This window comes from Blennius ocellaris (genome assembly GCF_963422515.1).
Source record: "Blennius ocellaris genome assembly, chromosome: 8".
Classification (NCBI taxonomy): domain Eukaryota; kingdom Metazoa; phylum Chordata; class Actinopteri; order Blenniiformes; family Blenniidae; genus Blennius; species Blennius ocellaris.
Window position 1 is genome coordinate 19,640,248 of NC_137657.1, and position 23,970 is coordinate 19,664,217.

The 23,970-nt window shown below is 40.0% G+C and overlaps 1 protein-coding gene across 1 annotated transcript; it reads right to left on the reverse strand.

Annotated features, from left to right (window-relative positions):
* Positions 1-69: 69 nt before the first annotated feature.
* mroh1 (maestro heat-like repeat family member 1) lies at positions 70-23,073 on the reverse strand. The gene is made up of 45 exons (XM_080501366.1): positions 22,940-23,073; positions 21,712-21,787; positions 21,482-21,627; positions 20,219-20,350; positions 19,931-20,093; positions 18,926-19,024; positions 18,383-18,534; positions 17,682-17,822; positions 17,451-17,543; positions 16,013-16,091; positions 15,539-15,652; positions 15,226-15,299; positions 14,703-14,825; positions 14,215-14,322; positions 13,887-14,031; positions 13,654-13,694; positions 13,109-13,250; positions 12,649-12,701; positions 12,335-12,442; positions 11,963-12,082; positions 11,741-11,863; positions 11,475-11,621; positions 11,078-11,104; positions 8,984-9,106; positions 8,796-8,875; positions 8,452-8,593; positions 8,199-8,294; positions 7,938-8,042; positions 7,558-7,693; positions 7,208-7,320; positions 6,902-7,054; positions 6,727-6,783; positions 6,256-6,353; positions 5,969-6,131; positions 4,993-5,162; positions 4,763-4,900; positions 4,425-4,539; positions 3,958-4,104; positions 3,801-3,867; positions 3,565-3,686; positions 3,243-3,392; positions 3,013-3,147; positions 2,663-2,765; positions 2,411-2,476; positions 70-2,315 (listed from the first exon to the last, which is right to left on the reverse strand). Exons 2-45 carry the CDS (start codon positions 21,731-21,733, stop codon positions 2,239-2,241), a joined length of 4,908 nt encoding a protein of 1,635 aa, XP_080357492.1. The 5' UTR covers positions 21,734-21,787; positions 22,940-23,073; the 3' UTR covers positions 70-2,238.
* Positions 23,074-23,970: the final 897 nt, after the last annotated feature.

The window sequence follows — 23,970 nt, forward strand, 5'->3', positions numbered from 1 at the left end:
CGTCGAACTAGATCTAACAGGAGAATAAATGGTCTTTAAATTTAATAAAGTGATTGTAGATTAATATATCAAGTAGAGACAATTAGCCAGTAATGTTTGAATGAATGTTTATTTCTTTATTTAAATACAATGATTGCTTTCCTCATCATTCTCTACTGGTCCCCCAAAAAAACAAGGAAAAGTAAGAGTCCAAATTCATACATTTAAACAATAGTCGTACCGCCATTTGACAAACATACATTCAACAAGATTGTTAAAAAAAAAAAAAAAAAGTGTAAACATAAAAAAAATAAAATCAATTAAGTGGGACAAAGTTTATAACGGTCATTAAAACCCAAGAACACTCGGTATTTCCGCGAAGCCAAGCTGTAGTGTTAGAAAGTGCTAAAAGCCTGTTTGTGGAGCATTTAAGCAACAGACATCTGGGAGAGCAGCCTTCAGGATTTCCTCAAGATGTGAGTGAAAGATTCAAGAGTTTGCTTTGAGGATATATTTGATAACAAGAACAGGCTTTTTCTCAAGTGCAAAAAAAAACAACAGAAAAAGTAGTACCCTTAACTTTGGAAATTCATCAGCTTAGGTTTCCCTGCAGTGCTCAGATCAGGAGCGGCATGGGCAGAGCTTCAAAAGTGCAAACCCAATATTGGATGTATACTTAACATATTTGTAACGTCACCAAATCAATGTTTCACTTTCCATCCACCCTTGCTTGGCTGTCAGTGGATCGATTTGGTGACGTGCGTCTTACAATTACAAGTACAGACATTTTGAAAACACCAGTCACACATAGTGTATTTACACATAATGAAGAGAGCAGATTCAGACTACGACACTAAAACTACATGCATCCATTAATGACAACGTATGATGAAACAACATTAAGTGTATTCATAGTGAGAAAGAGAGGAAATCGTCATCAGGATCACTATAAATCTTTTTTGTTCTAATGTGTGATATCAATGGACATTTGGCACTGTTTTTACAGTCCTGCCTGAAAACACTGGTTAGTAAAAACGGACTTATGAAGCCGGCTCGTTCAGAAGCACTAAATTAAGTCGAGTTTCATCCCTAAACTTGGATCCGCACAAACGAACTTCACCTAAGACATACGATGGTGACGTCAATTGGCTGGTGCATTCATGAAGGCTAACAGAAGATTTGGCAAAGTTGTTGTGGCAGTTGTTTGTCGCTGAGGAATGATGATGAGGAAAGTGAATCACGAATCAGTGTGAAAGCAGGCTGATGAGGCTGAAGTGGTGGGCAGTGATGGAGGTGACGGAGTTGACGTTGGCACTGAAACCTTCTCATTTGTGTTCTCAACAAGCCAGCTCACGTGCGCTACAGAAATGAACATTTTTTTTTTCAAAGTTAAGCTCGTTATTGCTGGCCCTTCTGATCTGCAAATGATGCGAATCACACAGTAATGACACACAGGGAGTCCTATTTACTATGACACATACCCTTTAAACACAAGACTACCTCGCAGTGATAAAAGTCTTCATTTTAAATGTTCCAGGTCGCTGCACATCTAAACATGCTTCTCTGGGTCTTCTATTGAGAGTCGAGCTCAGATCCAAAGATCAAGTACATTCAAACAAAGCCCCAAACTAAAATGTACTTCCATAGATATGTTCACTGAAAGCCAATAAAACTAGAGGTACATGCACAAGTCAGACTCAGATAAAATCTCTCACATGTATCGTACGTGTGCAATTCTCACTTGCACATCAGCTATTTGAAGAAACTATAATATCTAAAAAGAAAAAAAAATAGAATTTTGTTCAAATGTGTTATAACTTTTACATTAAAAACCTCCTGGACGGGTGATATATATATATATATTTTCTCTCACTGACGCTACAGACGACATTTATCTATAAAAAGCAACACAGTCCCTGGTCATTAAAATATGAAGCAGAATTAAAACCTCGTCCAAGTACCCTTGAAAAGTGACAAGCTAAAGCTGCTGGAGGACTATATATGTACAGTAGATATGAATGAATGAATTGATGTCTCTGAATGTGTGTTTTCATTGTTCATTGGTATGATTTTATTGATAAAAGTGACCTTTTGTCTGACTTTACCCTTCTTACTGTTTTGGTCCAAGTTTTGGTTTAACGTCTGTTGCAGGTACTATAGTCAGCAGACATTTACTTGCTACACTTTTTACATGGCGTGCAGAATATTTTCGTAAACTAAAAGCACGAGCTGCGCAATGTTCATGCTGGTGTACGTGCGTTAATGAAAGTGTCCCATTGCCTCGGCGGCTTTCACCCTCACCACAGGATCTGGATCCTGGAGCAACATCACTAAACCTGTGGACGGAAATACACGCAAACCGTTAACACCAAAAAGCAGAACTGAATGCACTTTCATTTTCTGAAGTAAAAGAAATTGTATTTTGCAGCACCTTTACTGATGGTGCCCATGTTAAGGTGGGAGAGATGCTCTTCTTGAAGATTCCCCAGCAAAAACCCTGAAGGGCGACGGCCAATACAATCAGTTCACAGCATGCGAGGTGACACGTTTCTGTATTAACCTTAATGGCAACAATAAAACTCGCTGCTGTTACCGCTTGTCTACAAAAACAGTTTCCATTTCAGTTGCGACTTTCTGAGAAAAGTCTTTGACGGTATTGAGTGAGATAATAGCGTTGTCGTACCTATAAACATGGCCGCTCCTGCTCGGACCTCCGCCCAGTTACTCTTGAAGAACTGGACGACTGAGATGTGGTAGAAGTTCAGCATGCCGGGGAAGTCCTGAATCTACAAACAAAACATGCACTGAAGGTCGACAAACAACTCCTCGCACCCCATTATTTTAACTTCTGTTGGACGATTCTTTTTAAAGAAATCATCTTCACTTTAGAAATGTAGAAAAGTTTAAGGGCATCTGACTCTTGAAGGTAGATGGCAGATGACACCAACACTAAAAATCAACCTCAGGAAAAACTACAGATATTTAAAACACAAACTGGTAAACAGGAACTAGTGCATTTCACCCAATTCTTACCAGGTATTTTGTGAGGTCATTGATAAACTCTCCATAGTGCAAGCTCTTGTCTTCATGGAGGTGATTTTGAAACATGGCTGTGATCTGCTCTGATCCCACCACAGGAGCACACACTCGCATCGCATACTTGCATGCCTGAACAAATAAAGAGGCCAATTTCAAATGTGCATCACAACAACATGGAATTTCACCTCCTAAAAGGTTTGTCCGTGTGTGTTTTCCTGCGGTACCTTGACCACCTGGGGGTTTGGGTCGGCCAGGTGTAGCAGCAAGCTGACCAGGACATTGTGGATCTGGTCTTTGAACACTTGCTCTCCGGAGCCAAACTTGGACAAGTTTCCCATCAAATTGATGGAAGCGCAGCGGATATCATCATTCTCCTGGTTGAGTCAGAAAGTGACACCGTTAGCATTCAGCTGAATTGGACCCGAGTGACTTCCATCAGAGATGAATTCACGATCAAATTGTTTAAGCAATATTCATCCAGAATACAACATTCTGGGTGCGGCTTTTAAATGAAGCTTCAAATCAAATCATTTCAAGAAAACGTACATTTTCCAAGAACGGTTTGATCTTCATGAAGATGTACACAACAAGTAAGTGGACATTTTTCTCGTCCAGGTAGAGCAGAACTTTAGACAGACCAGACATGGCTTCAAGGGTGATCAGTTTACCTGCAGAAGAAACCACACATGTTAAATCGGCAGCATGTTCAATAGAGGCAGCCAACTTGTAAAACCGTAGTATAATAGATGAGCTCCACTCAACAGGTGATGAACTTCACAAACCTGGGTCATCTTTCTCCTCCATTCCTGAGCTCATGGCTGCCAGCAGCTCTTTGGCATATTTATTTACCTGATGTAGGGAGAAAACAGAACAGTAAAAAAAAAAACTAGTAAGAGATTTTGTAGTATTCATACTTTGCCCGTGTGCGTGCATGCGCACCTTTTCAGGTGATCCCACGGCTATGTTTCCCAGCCCCCGCACAGCCAACATGCGAACTGTGCAGCAAGGATCCGATATCCTCTCCATCATGTTGTTCATCAACACATCTATTAACATCAACTCTGTCACCACGTGATGGTTCAGCAGCTGGGAACGAGAGGGGCTCAAAATGAATGAACGCACTATCCTGATAAATCATGTTATTAATGTTCTCCAGTCGATGTGAAGCAGTCGTACGTTTCAGAAAAGAAGGGTAAAAATAATACTTGTGCGCTACGTAACACCATAAAGACAGCAAACCCAAACATATAGTCCACACAACCATCCTTTGCACAGTACTGGAGTTCATACAGTTATACAGATAGACATTTAGGTCTTAAAAGTTATGAGTAATGTTGATAAACTGGGATCAGTCTCAGGCAGACACGGTAAGTTTCTCATGGTCAGTAAGGTTTTGTGTGTATCACCTCAGAAAAGAAGGCCGTGACAGTGATCCTCTGACATTCATAGATGTTGTTCAAGGACGGACACAAACACTCCACGATTGCAGGCAACCTGGGACCAGCATGCTTTGCCATCGCCCTTCAGAGCAAGAACAGACACGAATTCACACAGTTGAATATTGCTGTCACACTGAACAGTTACCTTGCGTTTTGAACAGCCGTGGGGAAGAATATAATTTGACATATTTAGGAATTCTATGAAATACATCTTTGTTCTTGTAATTTTTCTGCAGACCTTTAATAGTATCATTTACTAATTTCTAACAAGGCCCATCTGCAATCAGCTGGTTTAATGTGTCTACCTTGCTAGTAGAGTAATTCCTGTTGTGTGTGTACTTGGTTCCTTCAATACGTCCCAGGTGTTTTCTTCATCCAGTCGTTTCATCACTTCATCTAACTGTGCTCGCGCTAACAGAATTCTGAGTGCGTCAGCCGCCACTCTGAGAAGGAGGAAGACGACAAACCATCAGGACACTCCAATACACTTTCTTAAAACACATGTTTTCTTTGAAGGATGAAAAAGCTTGCCTACCCTGCTACGTGTATGGGGGCCGTTTGTTTAGTGTTTTTGATCTTTGGTGCAGCGACTCCAACACTTGCGCCGACTCTGATGGTGAGACAGGAGAAGAGCCGAGGGAACAGATTGACTGCCGCCTCCTGAGTCTGGCCATTTAACAGCAGCTCTTTGAGACCACATGTCATCTGCAGACAAACATCACACAGACAGAAAACCTGAGTCACCCTCCATCTGCTGCTCAACTTTTAACACTTGCTATTCAGTTTAAAATAAAAGCATCACAACACCCAATCAGACGGCGCGAAACTGAACATGTGAACCATTTGGCCAAACTGCCAAATTGGACAGTAAAAAAAATATACATCCTTGATTTTGGAATTCGACATGCATTAGTTATTTTCATCTTACAAGACTTTTCATTTTACAGTAACTTAAGAGTTATTAGAATTGATATTTAACACAAGAGTTAAAATTACTTTGCAAAAGCTTCGGGGAATCAACCTTTAACACTTAAAGGTTAAAAAATATCTAATACTGCAGTAAAATCGTGTCCATTTATTGCAATATTTGGAGTGACTGCAAAGACTGTAAATTTAGAGGTGCAAAAGACCAATTTAAAAGCTTTCTGTACCCTCCTATTGCAAAGAAAAAAATGGAGAGAAACATTGCCACCCATGTATGGAAACTGGGTCAAAGACGTCACATATTCTATCCAACTATAGAAGATTTGCTACTCAAAAAAAAAAAAAAAAAAGACCTTGCTCAAAATGACCTTCCATCATTTATGAATAATTTATTAGTCGACATCAATTGGCTTTCATGTGGGCTGCTTCCCTTACAGTTGTTTGTTTTGTTACCATTATCTTCTATCATAGGGAAAGTGTGTGTTTGCATTAAACTCAAGTGTGTGTGTGTGTGTGTGTGTGTGTGTGTGTGTGTGTGTGTGTGTGTGTGTGTGAATATCAAGGAGCCAGCAACACGCCCGACTTACAGCTAGCGGCTGATTGGTGGCCACCTTTGTCGAGCCTCCCCTCATCATGGACTCCTTGTCCATGTAGGGTGCGCTGATGAGAAGCTTCTCCATCACCATCTCCATGATCTGACTGGCGACAATGGGGTCTGCCCCCAAAGCCATCCACATCTCACATGTCCAGCTGCACAAATAAGCACACTGTTGAATCACTTTCTATGAAGAATGACGTAGAACCGACTTGATGAAACATTGTGTTCACATGCAGAGGCAGAGCCTTTGATGTATTTCAAATGACGAATACATACTTGTCGTAAGGGAGTGGCTGGTTAATTAGTGCGTTGATAACCGTCTGGAGATGCTGAGAAGCCAGGATGAGCACCGTCTGTCCAACAGCAACTCTCACCTACAGTAAAACAGTAATAAGTGTCTTTTTTTTTTTTAATGATAAAAGGTAATCCTGATTTAGGCTGCATGGTAACAGCACAGCTCCTCACAGCAAGAAGGTTGTTGGTTCAAATGCAGCTCAGGGCCTTGTGTGGAGTTTGCATGTTCTCCACTTTTGTGCACGAGTTTCCTTCCCAAACCCCCCCCCCCCACCCCCCAAAAAAAAATATCCACCAGGGGTCCCTGAGCTCTGCGCTATGTGGCTTCTTACCGAGGAGTCAATTCAGTGACGAAATTTCCCCAAGGAATAAAGTACAATTCTTCTTCTTCATAAATCTTCTCAAAAAATAACCATGAAAAATATTGAGAATGAAATAATAATCAATCTTGACCTGCTCCTCTGTGATATTTTGCAGACGCACATGTAGCACCTCCAGCATCTCTGGGACCTATAATATAGAAAACAAAAGAAAAAGCAAATACTTCATGTCTGTTTTTACATCTTATAAAAAGAAATCATGGATTTCATCAGACAATAAAGATTATGAAACAGTAAGCATAAGCTACCAGATCCTGCAGCCCGGCTCCTCTGTTCTTTAGTAGAGTATTAAGGATGACAGAAGACGCTCTGGAGCAGTTCGTCTGGCTGTCCACCAGCCCTTCAAACAACATGAACACCAACGTCGCCAGCTGCTGCTGAGGCAGACGCTTACTCATCACCTGACAAAGGCAGGACAGGATGAAGTTACACATGATTGTACTGTACAGGATGCTTTAAAAACTCTCAACTTGATAAGTATTCCAAAAACGAATAAATCCAAATAAGCCCACTGCACTGGGCTGAGTTAAACATTTGTGTGATATAAAATGTACCTTTGTGAGATCTGAGCAGGTTTTGTAGAGAACCGAGTGATCAGGGTTTTCTAGTTGGTTTTTTAAAAGCTGCAGAGAGTCGACACCTTCGTCCTTGTAATCTAAGGCAAAACCTGGGAACCAGCACAGATTCAACATCAACTTTGACTTAAATAACAGTTACAAGGTGTTATTAAAGAACATGAAAGTTGTGGTTTATACTCGGATCTCAGAAGTTAACCTTTTCACTTTCTAGCTTTTAAAAACCTTGTTTAAGACGAGGTCTTGTTTCATCATGCCAAAACTAATAAACGGACATTCACGATATAACAGTTTCCTGTCAAGGTAAATAACAAATGAGGTGTCTGTACCTTCATATCGCAGCTGTATGTAAAGCAGGGTGTATATACAGTCCATTGCAGCAGCACGTACAGCAGGATGAGGGTCAGAACATCGTGGAGAGAGTCGACCCAACAGGGCTCCAAGGTTGTGGAAAGACACCATGTTCTACATAAACATGCAGAAGAAAGAAGATTTACTGAAACTTGGTTCTCTCCAAGCACAACTAAAGCAAATTAGCAACTTATGGCAATGTGCTGACTAAACCAATATGAACACACAATTAAAGGACAGATCACTGTCAGTTTCTCAATGAATAGTATGGAGAGAGGAAATGGTTTTATATGATTCATAAAATACTACTGATCTGATAAATGCATGCATGTGTAACTGCAGATGTGCGTGTGTGTACCTTGACGGTCAGGTTGTCCAGATAGAAAGCCAATATGTGTGCAGTGGCGGAGACGGCTCTTTCCCTCTCGTGATCCTGTCCAGAACTCAACCAGGACTCTATGTGCTGCACAAAACAACACAACATCAAAACACACTTTAATACAAACAAAATGCAGGCATATTGCTCATTATCCATGAACGATACTTCACAAATTTCTGATTGACAAATTAAAGAATGATGCAAAAATGGTCAGTTTGGGACAAAAATATCGGGGCTGACCTTGAAAACACTTTGCAGGCCATCAGGAGTGGCATCCCTGGCCAGAACACTCTTCAGCAGGTCTTGCAGAGCAGCCATAGTGTCTTTGTACAAAGCCTGCACAGATTTACCAGAACATTTCAGAAAGGACACATGATGACTTCTGGAACAATGTTGCACTCAAGTCATCTTAGATTATTTGACATCCTTAAGAAGAACGACAACATTAACAAAACACCATATTTGAAGCAGAAGCACTGCGTCTACACTTCACCTTTCTTCGCTTGGGGTCGAGTATTTCCTCTTCTTTCATTTTCTCAGGGGTGTGCGTTTCAGGTGGCAGAGAAAATGCACTGTTCACACACAGCTTCAGCAAGTCAAAGCTCTCATTCTCACTCAGTCCAGGGTCCAGCGGCCTGAAGCACTTTAGGTCAAAGAGAAAACACTGGAACAGGACAGAAAGTCCGAGAACAACAACCACAGACTGACCTATGAGGACCGTGAAATAAAATGTCATGGTGAGCTTAAAGAAAAGAGCCGTTTGTACATATAAAAAGAAAATGTTTCTGTCATGTGTAATGAGACAACATACAGCAGCTTTCCAGGAGAAGAGGATACATAAGGTTGGCACATGTGGTCATCACAAGATGGCGAACTGGAGTCCTCAGTGAGTCTGCTGCCTCGGCTTTGATAAAATCCTAACCAGTGAAGACAACAACGGCAGCAAGAATGATCAGATCACTAACTGATGATGTAAATGTTGTAAATCACTGTCAAATAACTGAGGTTGCTTTCAAACATCTGACCAGCATGACTGTAATGAGCTCCTGCTTGCGAGAGAAGACGTAGCCTTGTTTCTTCGCACACTCGCTGATGGCTTTGCCAATGTGTCCTACACTCTGAATCAAACTGAGCTTCATCGTGAGGTCCTGCAAACACACACATATAAAATAACGAGGTAAAAGACACACAAAGAAGGTTTTCAGGAGTGAAATGATCAAGATGCACTGCAGCGCCACTCAGCAGATGCAACTCTAAAAAGAGCAAAAGCAAAAGTAAAATCAAGACCATTCCAGCAATCACCAAGCAACCTAATTAATCCAACAGAGATATTGGAGATTGATCCTCCATTACTACAGATGGAGAGAAGCTTTTGAGTTGTTTAGTTAGAAATTGATACAAAAGCAACCCATTTGAAGGCTCTGCCTAAAAGATAGCAGATTAGATCAGAGCCAAAGAACCTTTCGAAAATAGCAAGAATAATTAAAAGTATTTTTCACACTCAGGATGAGTAACTTGCAAGTAATTAAGAGAAAACCACCTTGAAAAGGTACAATATGCAAGATTTACAAGCCTTATGCAACCAAACACATTGAACAGAATGAAACCAAAAGCCACATCATCTCAGACTGTTAGCAGGCCAACTAGCAGCTCTGTGATGTACCAATATCACCTTGAGATGTCCGATCTCAGTCCCCCCCCCAAAAAAAAAACTGGTATTATAATCTGAATACTCACAAAAAATAATACAAGTATATCGCCAATTTCCTCAAAGATTTAAAAAAAAGTTTGTATGCATTTTATGTGATTTTCTGCAGGTTATTGCCATAATTGACAAAATTGTCAAGTCAGGGGAATCACTGACTTTTTTTTTGTTTTTAACTATTTCCTTGACTAAACGGTCTCATAAGAAAATCACTGAAATGAGACAACAGTTACACCTGTGACGACTACCACAGCTGTCTTCTCACCCTCAGTCCTGTACAGACCATCGACTACCTCATCTCCTCACTTATTAGGTTATTAAGTTCGATGTATAGGATGATCACATCAGTACAAAACAACAACAGGGTGTGGATGAGAGGATTTCTCCAATCTGGAGTTATGGAACCATATTTTGAATGATGTTGCAGGTTGCTTCTGCTCTTTTGAAATAGCATTAGATGAGGGAAAACTGCAAGGATATTTAATGAAAGTGACAAAAATGTATTAACAGCTCTCATTAAAAAGAAAAGGTAACTCCAAGCTTACAACAAACAGAAATGACAGTGAAAGCCAAACTGCAGGCAAACCGTTCAACTCAACTCCACCACCCAGTGCACAAAGTGGCATTACACCGCAGGACTCACATATTGTACCTTCAGGCAATCATAGACAAAACAAGAAAAGAGAGGTGTATAGAGGTATAATTCTACAATACAAAGTAGTCACAGCACCGGAATCAGATGTACACACGATTAACTGAGGACTGTTTCATTAATGAGCTATTTAAAGAGTCATGGTTAATGCAGAGAGGCTGATTTTTGTGGAGTACAGGTTTTTTTCTTCAAGGTTTCCTTCATATTTTGATTCATTTCCCACCCAAGGAAAGAAGCGAGGTCTTAATGGGATTAAATTTACACAAAAAAAAATTATAAAGCAGATGTTATTAATAATTCCAAAATGCAATCTATGAAGTGTTAGGCTGTCACTCTTCAACACTTACTTGAATATTTGAGGAAGTGCATTTTAAGTGTTATTTTTACCAGAACTTGAGGATTAATTCTGATTGAACTGCAAACTTGAGGGTAATAGTAATATGTGTTTGAAAAATTAAACATGGCTGTCAAGCTGCACTGGAAAGAATTAACATCGTTCATAACCTACAGCAAAGCCAGATTAGTTTTTAATCATTAATGGCTGCTGAGGAACCTTGAAGAAAAAGTAGCTGCTTAATTGTTCTCAAATCTTATTCTCTTGATTAGTGAGGACGTATTTTCCAGTGACAGCATCATCACCATTGAGCAGAACCGAAAGCAAACTCCAGTAAGAAAGGAGGGCATCATGAAAGAGAGGAAAGAGAAAATGTTAATAGTCAAAATACAAGAAAACTCAAAGTCCCTGCACTCCTTTGACAATACCTTTGTCTCTACTTTAATCCCCAGAACCTGTATGAAAAAAGAGGTGATTAAGTGTCGTAAAGAACAAACCAAAACTGTATCCTATTGTGGGAAACGTTGCTCCATCAGAACACTATTATTTGAAAATCTGAACAGCACAACAAATATGAATAATTTTGTCTGCATGGTTTGAAAAACAACCCGTTATTACATGGAATGAAAAGGATTGTGCGCCATTGAACCTGGAGGTAAAAACTCCATGCTTGATGCTCAGGAGGTTTAACTTAGGCCCCACTTGTAGCACACGGATACACTGCCTGACTTTTTCTTCAATAGCACTACAGCTTAATGCTTATTGCCATGAAAACAGTTGATTTTAAAATGCATTTTAATTTTCCTGGCTCAGGATTTACTTCACCTTGGTACTGAAGTGTTTGCTAATGCAGCGAAGGATGTCTTGATCAATGCGGCTGAGAATCTTCTCTGGAGGTGCGTTCAGAGCCACCTGACCGTAGCACAGGATGAGTGTGCTTTTCACCTTCTCCACCTCAACATCATTACGCTCCTGGTGGGCAAATGAACAGATGAATAGGGCTTATTGAGATTTTACCATAAAAAGAAACTTAAAAACATGCCCCCTTCATTTGCCCGTTTTCCTTGGAGCATCATAATCAATGTTTGTACTTTGAGCAAGTTGAAGATGCTTGGGGACTTCTTAAAGGCATCCGACTTGCCAAACTCGTCCAGCTTGGCTAGAGTTCCCTCTAAGTGGCTGTTGGCACACAGACCGACGCCCATTGAGACTCCCTGATAAAAACACATGACAGACAATGGAAGTCAGACTGGAAATGTGTGAAACTCCTCGGTACTATGACTGAGGTTTCTATGAAAGAGATTACAACATACCTCTCTTTCGACTGCATCATTGTGTCGTGCTGTGAGCAGGACTTCTTGCAGTTGTTTCTTTACCACCTCCTTATTGAAACACTGCTGGAGAGTCACTCCAATGAAGCGGTAAAGGAAGCTCTAAAGGAAGAGAAAAAGATCATTTATACAGTTGTGTACGATTATGTAGTTTTATTTGAGTTTGAACTTGTGAACATTTATATATCGGTCTTTGTGGGGTTGTATTCAATTGGTCAGCTGTACGTGTCCACACTGTGTGGCTGTCAAGTTCCCACAATAACCAACATTATTAACCTTTAAATTTTAACTACAACTTCAATACTGGTCGACCTGATGACAAACGAAAGCTGCAACAGTTAATGAAACACAAACCTTCTCCTCTAAGGCGTTGTTATAAGTGGAGAGGTATCTCGTTGCCTCAGTTGCCAACTGACACACCCACTTGTCGTCGTCAATCGATGCCACAGTTTTGGACAAGAGCTGGAAAATCACATGTAGAGGGACACTCAAACAACTAATCTCTCAAACTGGTTTGTAAAAATCTTTGTATCAGAATGTGCTTTTCAAATTATCAAAATTTGTGTAAAGAGATTTATAATGGTCATAAGGTGCATTTAGTCTCCATGAACATAAAGGGGGCTTGTCGTAATGGATGAAATACTAGAATTCCACATTTAAAACCATACCTTAAGTAGTTTCTCTTCCCAGTGCTTCTTATCCAGACTGTCTGCAGTTGACTCTGCAGACAACAACAGTAAGACAGTTTCCATTAAAAGGGAGACAGCGACTACACTTGATAGAAAAAAAAAAAGAATGTGCAAAGTTAAGAGGTAGATATTGAAAAGAGATGGCTGGTGTGCATGTCAGGGTAATCTGTGATTATAAAAATACTTCATTGGCACCAACTGGTGATCATTCTTGCCTGTAAACATGTAGAGGGCACATGAAAAATTGTTAAATGTATGATGTTGCTAAAAGTAGTTGAACTTGTTTGAAGCTTTCTAATAACATAAACTGGATCACAATCACATGGCGTTAGCACAAAATGATGCCATTCCAAACTCAAGTGGAGTGCAGCCATATATCTTGTATTTTACAATTAGATTTCCTCAAAAGGAGGAAAGCCACATTCACACATTTTCATACCCTCTAATAACGAGAGCAGAGGAGGGATCTCGTTCTCCCAGAGGAACTCTGTTTTGGGGTGAATATTGTTACTCAGGATTTGGAGCAGAGACAAGGAGGGAGCTCCATGACCTCTGCAACCGAAGGGGAAAGCTGCATTCACCTAAAACAACACGGGCACATGCAGGTCATATAACAAACACCTAACCTTCAAAGAGTGTCCCCAATATAAAATCAGAAGACTAAAGTAAATAATCATAAAAGTAACCAGTACAGATTTCATTTAAAGTCATTTCCAATTACAAGTATCTGACTTCTTAGCCTGTGGATCCCAAAAGCTGTTTATAACAGAATATAATGTGATGAGAAAGAACTAAGAAGTCTCGCATTCCATTACAAATTCCTACTTGGTGTGAAACAATACATTTGCTGAGACAGTTCATGATATACATCAACTAGTGAAAGGACTTCATGTTGAAATTTGCTTCATCTCAATTAGGTGCAAAGGAAACAAGACATCCTGCTTGAACTTTACCAGAGTTTGAACAATGTGTGAAGATGCTCACCAGCAATCTGATCATTATTGTTTGAGGAGACGGAAGATTGACTGAAAAAGAGAAATATTAACTTTATTAAATGCACACATGTGACAAAATTAATGATGTACCAACTGATTTCATTTTTTTTAATTCACCTTTATACAACAATCCGACTAACTTTGATAGCCTACAGCAGATTATTTCTCTAACCCTACCTTAAGTCTATACAGATGAAAATACTTTGTAAATATTTCACCTACCTTCTTGTATAAAGTCTATTTTAAAGCTGGCCTCCTGGTTACTTTTCTTCTTGGTTCCCAGCACTATCAGACTCTTACAGAGAGGAGCGGTAGCGTTGCTGTACTGTGGGGGGGTCAAATAGTGCAGGAGCTTTGGCCATAGTACCTGAAGGCAAAACAAACAAGATACACATCTCATTCACACATTTTACGCACACAGTGAATTAAGAGTATTAAGTGCAACCCCTTGATCCAAGTGAAAAGAATATCCTAACCAGAGCTCACAACTATTAGATTTATTTCTTCAGAACAGATAAACATCTCTTCAAAAGATCAACAGTGGACGTACGTCAGCCAGTTGTCCAACAGTGGTGGTCAGGAGATGTAGGGTGTTGTCACACATCGTCCTTAGTGCCTCATTAGTAACCTCCTCGGGATCGAAGGGCCTCTGACCTCGCTGCAGACACAAGAGTACAGATTGAAATGAAAATGGTGTGATTCAAGTGTTCAAAGGTCTATTCACGATACAAAGTTTTAAAGGCAGAGATATCTTTGTTTGCTACATTTTAAATTTGGAGGCAGAAGGATTCAGGCGATGTCCATGGTGTCCACTGAGCACATGTTTTCATTGTATTTTCTACAGTATGGAGGGACAAAGCTGCACATTCTTGATTGAATTGTTCTTATTTTATTTTAACAGAAGTTGGAAAAACAGACTTCTTCTGCAATGCATTCATTTAACTACAGAGGCCACCGTTACAACTATGGTTGTACAATTGTAACTATACTCAAATAGACAAATAAGAATGAAGGAAACTGTAACGAAGAAAGTCGTACCTGGCATGTGTCGGGTAAAGCGCAGTGTTGAACTATGAATCTAACCAGTAATTCCCCTCCATCCAACTCCAGGTATCCATGATGAGCCATAGCACTGATGACCTGGACCACACGCTTCTTTACCTGACAGACAGAAGCACAACAAATCAGGCAAAAAAGAACATAAACAAGACAAATCACATACTGGTGCAGTGGCTTGCACTCTGGCCGAACACACAGAATAAAAAAACCTGCACCGGGGAACCCAAGCAAGACCCTCAGGCCCCACCAGCTCCCCCTGAACACTACTTTGTGTGGCTGCTATCCGTGGGTCAATTCGGGAAAAGAATTTCCCCCCACTGGGGATTAATACATCGCAACAAATTAAAAATAAATAAAAATATATGAATGAATGCGCTTTATACAAGTGCCTGGTATTTCATAGTACAAAGGTCTTAAAACTGCATCAGAGTTGAAACTGCCAACATTACAAGTGAAAATAATCTCAGCTATTAGCTACTTAAGTGTCCACTGTGTGCGTTACCTTGTTGCTGTGGTCAGCCATGGGTTGTCTGATGCTGGCCAGAATCAGGAGCTTTTTGCCTTCCATGGTAGAAGCTGTAATTAATCATTAAAATCCAGATTTGTTGAACCGGGTAAAGACCAATTTCAACAAATGGATTATTATTGGTCAAATGTACTGCACTTTCTCTAGATGAGACTATATGACAAACATCCACTTTATTCATTTATTTGCATTCTCGAAATCTTTGATATGTGCAGAGTGACAGACTACAGTGTATCGGTAATCAGGAAAGGTGGCAGTCATGCTTGAATCCATTATCATAATTCCTCACTGCTCGAGTTGATGAGGTGACGCAGTACAGCCAGGGAGCCAATCCTGCTTCGCTCATTGCTGTTCTCCAGTTTCTGAAGAACAAACATAACCAGCCGGTCTGGGAAAGCTTTAACTGCAGGGACACAAGAGCAAGTAAAAGAACAGAGTTTGAAAAGGAAAGGTGGACATTTTGACATTTAAAAGCTGAAAAAAATAAGAAGCGAGATTAGAGACCACAAAAAAAAAAAAAACGACTGACTGCTGAAGTTAACATGATTATCTTGTGAATGAAATTGAGGGCAGCTCACTATGGCATCATCTCATTACTGCTCTTGTGACTCTATAGAATTAAAACACAGAGAAGTCTGTTGGATAGCATCCCACAGTTTCCAGACACTGAATTTGGTGAAGACAGATCACATGTTACCATTTTACAAATCGACTCCTTTAAAGTCATTGATCAGCTGACAGACGTGAAAAAAAAAATGTGTACCAAGCAAACTGAAACATCGCAGAACCTCGTTGTGGTTTTTCACCGTCTGTGGGTTGTTGTAATCAACAGGAGCAGATACCTGCGAGAAACAAGAACTGTTAGGCGATATTCGTCCAGTGATTTGTTGAAGTGAGCGCTGACCTTTTAGTGGGGAAATGAGAATATCGTGCCAATGCAAAAAGGCAGTAACCTTCAATTATACTGGCTGCCAAAGGAAATGCCAATCACACATCTTTGGATAGCACAAAGTAACACGTGACAAGTTTCAACTGTGTTGAAAACAAGAACTGAAAACTAATTTGAAAACCACATATTTCCCTAAAGTCGCTTATTTATGCACATCTGTTTTCAAACAGCGTTTAAATACATTTAAATGAGCCTCTGCAAAAAAAACAACACGAGGGATAGCTGCTTGAACAGTTGCCAGTACTGTGTCACGCTTGGATAAACCCAGTTGCATGCAGATCATGTGATACCTCACTGACAAATTTGCGGTCAAATTTTGCAACAGGTGAGGTTCAGCGGCAAGTGTAGGCTGAGTCACAAGCCTATTAATACATCTGACAATGCAGATTTCCATGCTGTTCTTTGTGAACAACTCAACAAGAAAATTACAGTCTAAAGTTTAGCTTGAGGAGCTCAGAGGAATACAGAGATGTGATATTGTGGCATTTAAACCATCCCAAGTCATTTTCTCATTTGCTATCAGATTCTGGCTAATAACTAACCCTGGAAAGTAAAACATCAAAGCACCGTCCATTAACCAACATCTACATAAGCAAGTGGGCAAGAAGATCTAATTAGCAACTAACGTTTTTTTTTTAGTTTTTTTTTTTTTTTGATGGCCAATGTAGGGAAATTGGGTTTAGACCGTTGTGAGACACGTTCTTCTTCCCCCCCGACTGATGATGTGTTGTTGCAATAGTAATCCTACTCTGCTACATTAAACAACACAGCAATGGCAAGAGCAGCAGGAGGAAAATAAATTCACAATAATAAGAGGAAATACCAAAAAAGGAAGTAATATGGATAGGTCAGGAAAATGGATCCAATATATTAAATTGTGGCACATAATCGAATAATGTACATTGATGAGATTGCAAATGACCCACATATGTTGGCATTATTGCCTATATTTTGATGAAGAAAATGAAATACTTCTTGGAGAGTATAGAGTAAATGATCAGTGTTTTGCTCCTGTAATGTCCTTTAGACCTTTACATTTTTATGACTGTCTGCTTCATGCATTACTCAACGTTTCAGCCAGTTGCAATGTTAACTGAACACTTCCTGAAACATTTTTTCCAATGGCTGATTTGTCGTTTTAAAAGATCAGATTACACACTGAAAATGTTTTGCTCTGACTTTGTTCATTAAAGTGGCAACAAGAACGTCAAGTACAATCTCTTATCGTTGCACCAGTGTTTGCCTGATGTACCTGGAGATGCAGTGCAAAGAGCAGATTGTCCAGTTGTGTCTCCAGCACTCTGCTGCCCATGTTGACGGAGGCTTCCAGGACTTGGCAGAGACTCTGATCAGACAACGAAAAATAACATAAATGAATAAGAAATAGTTCAGAGATTAATGTGGAGCAATGGTCCTGCATTTGTACAGACAAGGAGTCGATGTTGCCGAAACTATACAGAGCTGTTAAGAGAATGGCACCTACCTTGCTAATGATGTAGTGCTCATTGGTTTTCTTATACAGCGACAGGATGGCAGGAATGATTTTGGGAATTTGCTCCTCCAGTTTGTCGCTGGCCATGAGGTGGCACATCGAGCCCACTGCCTCAGCCACCGTCAACCTCAACTGGACCACAAAGAGATGCAAAGACAAACTGACTCACTGGCTTGGAAACACCAGCTAACTTGTGAAATTACTACATTTCTTGCGAGCACCAGCTTATACTCTCGGATCAATCCTGAGGAGAGACCTGACAGGTATAATTTGAGCATCAGAATCCTCTATAAGATTGCATCACTAAGAGACTTTATTCTTAGAAATTATATTATTATTATTATTCATTTTAGGTGAGCGTAAAGTCTGATGAAATAAAAACCAAGACCCTCGGGACACTCAAGAACTTTACATGTGCTACAAAGGTAAACTTGTCACATTTTATTGTATGAAGGTTTTCATAAATCAAATTTTAAACCGCTGCTGTGTTTCGCCTATATTCAACTTTGCCTTTTCAACTTTGAATGGCATCGTTTTCTTTAAATGGCTCACCTCGACTTCTTTTTTTTAAAGGACTTGCCTTCAATATAACCTCTGCACATGAATGTAGGTAATCTTTGTTGTTTTGTATATTCCTGTACTTCAAACCATTGTGCTCCAGCTCCAGCATGGACCTGCAGCAGCGAGCTCACCTTGGGCTCCCTGCTTTGTAACCAGTGATTGAAGAGGGTGTCAAAGGCACAATAGATTTCACTGGAAAAGGTGTCCTTTCTGACGGTGGGATCGGGAGCTTTATCCAGGTTGGCCAAGTACTCCAGAATGCTGTCACTGAAGTGACACAAAGCTGCAAAAGAGAGACAAATACAGGGGGGCAAAGGAGTAAAGGCAAAGTGTCAGAAAAACAAAAACAAAGAAAAATGTGAAATTAACAATTTGGCATGCATTCTTCAAATAACCAGACTTTTTATAATATGTAGAAAATCCAAAAACCACCAGGAAGCTGAGGTGTGGAGCTTTTTGTGTGGATTTTAGTCATCAAGTACATCCATCCAATCACAGACAAGATTCACACATTTACATTAGTTTCTAAAGAAAAAAAAACACTGTACTACTGAAGTTCAAGTTGTCCTGGAAAAGAGACTTTGCTAAATTACATAAAAGTGTTTCCTACAAAACAAAGATACTAAGAAGATTTATATTTCATACTTTAGGTGAAGCTGTTGGGAAGTTCTTACCAGAGGAAAAAACCCACTTCATGTTGTCCTGCTTGGCGATGTTCAGCATGGGTAACATGGTGCCGAGAATAGCGTTGAGGAAGGGCACCATTCCATAAACTAGAGAACAAGGACAAATATACACAATGGTTCATATCAACCATTTTAACTGAGTACAAAATATTCTAAAGTAGCCCTGTGGAGTGATATGACTTTGGTTTACAACAGAAATGTGATAACTGTATTCATAAAGACCATCTTAAAATCACATGAGTTGTGAAAACAATAATTTAAATGAACCTAAGAATGTGTAATTAGGCTTTGGCCAAACATTCCCCTGAGAAAAACAGTACAGATAAAAGATCAGATCAGTGTCTTTATTTTCTCTATTACTGACTATTCTAAACACGTTAACTGTCAGCATTTATTTGCCGATTGATCCTGTTGCAGTAGGAATATCTGGACAAACCAGCATCAAACACAAACTCACTTCAAGATTAATGAAATCAGTTAAAGGTAAGCTTTCTTAGTTTTGTCGGAAACAAAGGTTTTCTTTTTTTTGCTTACAACTAACTGTCCTGAACTCTCCCATTTGACAGTGACATTTATTAGCTCCTCTGTGTATTTATTAATAGACGATTAGAAGCATTAATCACATTTAAACAAATAGCCCACATTTAGTTCAGGCTTCATTGAATTACTACACAATAGGAGATGCACCAATCAGCTAAGAACCCCGTACAGTGTGTTATTTCTGTTCATAAGAGAAAAAAATTAGGAGAGAGACTAGAAGTGAATTTGATTTGAATCACCAAACATCCAGACAACAAATCATCTCCAGGAGCCACCTGAAAATGCTTTTCTGATCGAGTTGAACAAGTTCTTGTTTTTACAAGAGCCTCTGCTTTTGAGCCAGTTTTCACTTCCTGATCTGTGTGTGGATTTTCTCTCTGCTCGTAAAAAGACTCAATGATTTTTTTTCCTTTCCTTTTTTTTTTTTTTTTGACACGTGAAATAGTTTCTTACCATTTGAATCCGACAGGTTAGCAAGTGTTTGAACCACAAAGAAATGAGGCAAGACCCCTGGCTGAAACTTGCTGAGTATCTCCTCCATGATATCATTGATGTATTTGTTGCCCACAGCCACCAGGATATTACTGGCTGCCTGCTGCCACTCCGGGACAACCTCCTGATTCACAAAGGCACACAGTTGAAAATCAAATAAGTAAAAAAGATTGTGTGTTTGAGTTTTTATTTTCATCTAAAATTCACAATGTTTATATTCAAACATTTTCTTTTTCTATTTTTTTTTACCTTTGATCGAGTCATTTCATCTGAAGCCAAGGTGATAATGCTCTTTATTCTGGGAGCGCTAATTTCATCAATCCTGCAGCCGACAATCAGCTCGATAGTTCGAAGAATCACGACTCTGTGGCTCACGACCAACTACATGAAGAACACATGGAGAAACAAAAGTAGAGGAAAGTCACAACAATGATGTTTACAAAGAAATCCCAAAGCAGCAAATATTACAATGGTACATTTAATCATCTGCAATAAGAACACCATGTTTCAAATAAATATTGGGAACCACTTTTTAGATAAATAGGGAAGAGATCATTTGTAACATCTCAACAGAAAAGACTTCCTCTGTCCCGTTACTGACTCTGCAATGATCCATCAGCTGATAATCACAAGGACATTGTTGTGACAGTATGACACTGAAGGAGCTGCAGCCTCATATACTGATGCTGAATCACAGCTCTATGATGAAATGTCTCTGCATGTATTAAAAAAAAAAGATGAGGGAGAGTTTTGAAATGTCATGCTGCATGTTCAAATGTTTTCCTGATCGACGCAAGACTGATTGTTTTGTACTTGAAATGACGACCAATTAAAAAAAAAAAAAAAAAAAAGGGTAAAGATGAGTATTTCAGCATGTAAAGCATTCACTTTACAAAATCATCTCGTCTCATCCTACTGTTAACTCAGTGTTGTTCAAATTTAGACAGATGATCTGTAGCCATTGATTGGTAACTGCTATGGGTATCTAAGAAAATTATATTATTGTAATATATATGCGACTATATTTATGTTAACATTACTTTTTGTGGCCAAACATGATTAAATATTTACTTTTTTATATGCAAACCTTTGAGTTTTACCAGTATGACTGACACAACAAGCTGGGGAGCTACATGAGGGCGGCTCTAGCGGGTGTGTGACCAGCTTAGCAGATTACAGCATTACTGTGCAACTAGTGTTGGCTCGGGTTGTCTAAAGTCAATAAAATCAGGTATATCCACATAATTTTTTTGAGACTCTAATCCACCCTTAAATCAATAATAATTCAGAACATGGAAGAGTATTGGAGAACTTCCAAAACAACACTGGTATGCATTTTTCCCCGTAAAAGCTGCAGTAGTCTCCAAGGTAAATATCAATACCACCGTGAAGCTGTAGCCATGCTTGACTGTTAATGAAAAGAAAGAATACGGATACCCGCGGTAGTTAGGAAGTTGTATGTCGTGTTGGCTGACACTACACATGAAATGCTGTGTGCAGTGGAGGTTTTACCTTGGGGTGTTTCAGGAGGTAGTCCTGACACATGGCCAGCACTCGGTCTGGCTGCTGTTTACCCAGAGTTAACACAGACTTTCTGACCTGCTCCTGGACCTCTGCATCTTTATCGTTGGCTGCGTCCAGTAGAGCCAAAGTTACCTCTGGGGAAAAAAAAAATTGCAGAGAAAATAAGTAAGCAGAGAGACGAGATGAGAAGAGACAAGATGAGAAGAGACGAGACTCACGTTCTACATCGGTCTCGTCCATGGTGGACAGCTGGACAGCTGGACTTTGACCAGCCAGAGGACGATGATGGATAAGCTGAGGAGCATAGAGAGAAATGTCAACTCTTCACAAAGAATAATACAAAGTAAATCTAGAAAATATTGTCCGCCTGCCTCTCCTTTGACATCAGCGTCTCCCTGGCAACATGCTGATTTCTATGGCACGTTTTTTTTTTTTGCAGTTTTTTGGGATTCGTTCGGAAACGGTTAGCCAAATTATTAACAAAAGACATCGCGACATATTCCCGAACGTTGTGCACGTTTTGATGTGTTTTTTGCGTCTATGCTCGTAATGGTGCAGGACCAGTTATTCAGAGATTAAATGACAGAAATATAAAAATTATAGGATAGTAGTCTTTGAGACTTGCACAAGAATAAAGATGGATAAAAGAAAATGACAACTAATATGATTTCAGTGCCAAATGAGACAATTAAATTGACCTCGTTCTTTAAAATTGAACTAGCTACAACCTTTACAGGCTCAGTTTCATCATGTTATCCATCTGCAGACTTTTCACAGCCGATCATCTTCTTCCAGTATCATCTGTGTCTGTATCTCCTTCCACACACCAACCCCCTTGCATGTTCTCCCTCGATCTATGCATCAACCTCCTCACTTTCCCATCAAACTGTCCCAAGACGAGTCGTCCCTCTAATGTCCTGACTGTCACTCGTGTCTAGTGTGCTCAGTGTGTCTTAGATGAGAAAACAGCTGATAAACAAACTGATCATGAGACAGACAAACAACATCTGACCAACACTGGAGACTGCTGATGGGTTCATTACAGGACAACGTGTAAATAATGTCACTGCAGCTTCAATGACACACATTTATACGCTGTAGACATTATAACCGACTATTGCTCGAAGATATGAGGAGAGGTGTTTAATTACCTGTTCAGGTCACTGACAGGTGAAGACAATCAGCAACAAGAAGCTAACAGGATCTGTCACTTTTCTTGACTAAACATCAGCATCAAGAACAAACACACTCCACGGTTATAACCGAGTAAAATGGTTAAGATAACGCTTGTTGTATCTTGTTTCTGAGCCTCCTCTCGCCTGCTGATGGTGCAACCACTGAACCACAGACGCACGTTAGCATGCTAGGCTAGCAGCTACGGAAGAGACGCGGAGGGACAAACGTCAACATTCTGCCGCTAAAACACGAGACAAGACACCAACTCACCTCGACTCCCAGTGAACGTGCGGTAAACGGCGACCTCTCTCACTGGCGGGGGAGTTCCTTTCTCGGCGTGAAGGACCGCAGCAGCCCCTGTCAGCAGTGCAGCCGAGGTTAGCGGGGACCGTGTTGGACTGCAGGTGTAAACACGCCCGGTCATGTGCTTCCAGTCAGCAGGGGCGGAAGTAAGGGGGGCGGGGGGCGGACCCGGACCGGAGCGGACCGGGGAGTCCGGCCCCCCCGTCACTGCTGCACCACTGCACACAATCACTCAGGACAAAGACTTCTGTGCACAAAGCACATGTTTTCACTGGGACACTTTTTTTTTTTTTTTTTTTTTATTCGTTGGGTGATGTGTGATCAGAGGATGGTTGTTCAGGTCTTCCTCCTTGCAATTACTTTGAAAACAAAATATTGAGCTTGTTCAGGTAGATAAGGTCCTTCCATCTTATATGGTTGGGGAAGTCTGGAGCCAATCCTTGCTTCATTTAATTAATTTTGTAATGATTCTCTTGTTGTAATTGTCTTTTCTCTTTTAAATGTGCTTTTATTTTCTTAATATCTGGTTTTATTTCTACAATTTTAATGTAATTAAATACATTTCTTTGCCAAGGTGAAGCACTTTGAATTGTCGTGCGTATGAGCAGTGATACACAAATACACTCGTCTGGGCTAACTATGGATGAGGCTCTATCGGGACAGCAACTATATAGAGAGCTTTCACCATCTTTACAAATATATTGCCCATATAGATGAGATGGTGGCAGGAAGTCTGGCTTTCAACCAACATAAACTACTCACTGTGAGGCTACTTTTGTGTTCCAATCAGTCTCCCGGTAGTTAATTGTATTTTCCAATCAGATGATTGTATTTTCCAATCAGTGTAGTAAATTGCAAGGGCTCTAAAGAGCCTGACTCTTGTGACAAATGTGTGCACTGATTTTTATTGACTAATCTGTAAACATTTTAAATCATGTATTCATAGCCTGTATTTTAGATAGATATGAAGGTGTTAGCTTGACATATTGCATTAGCAG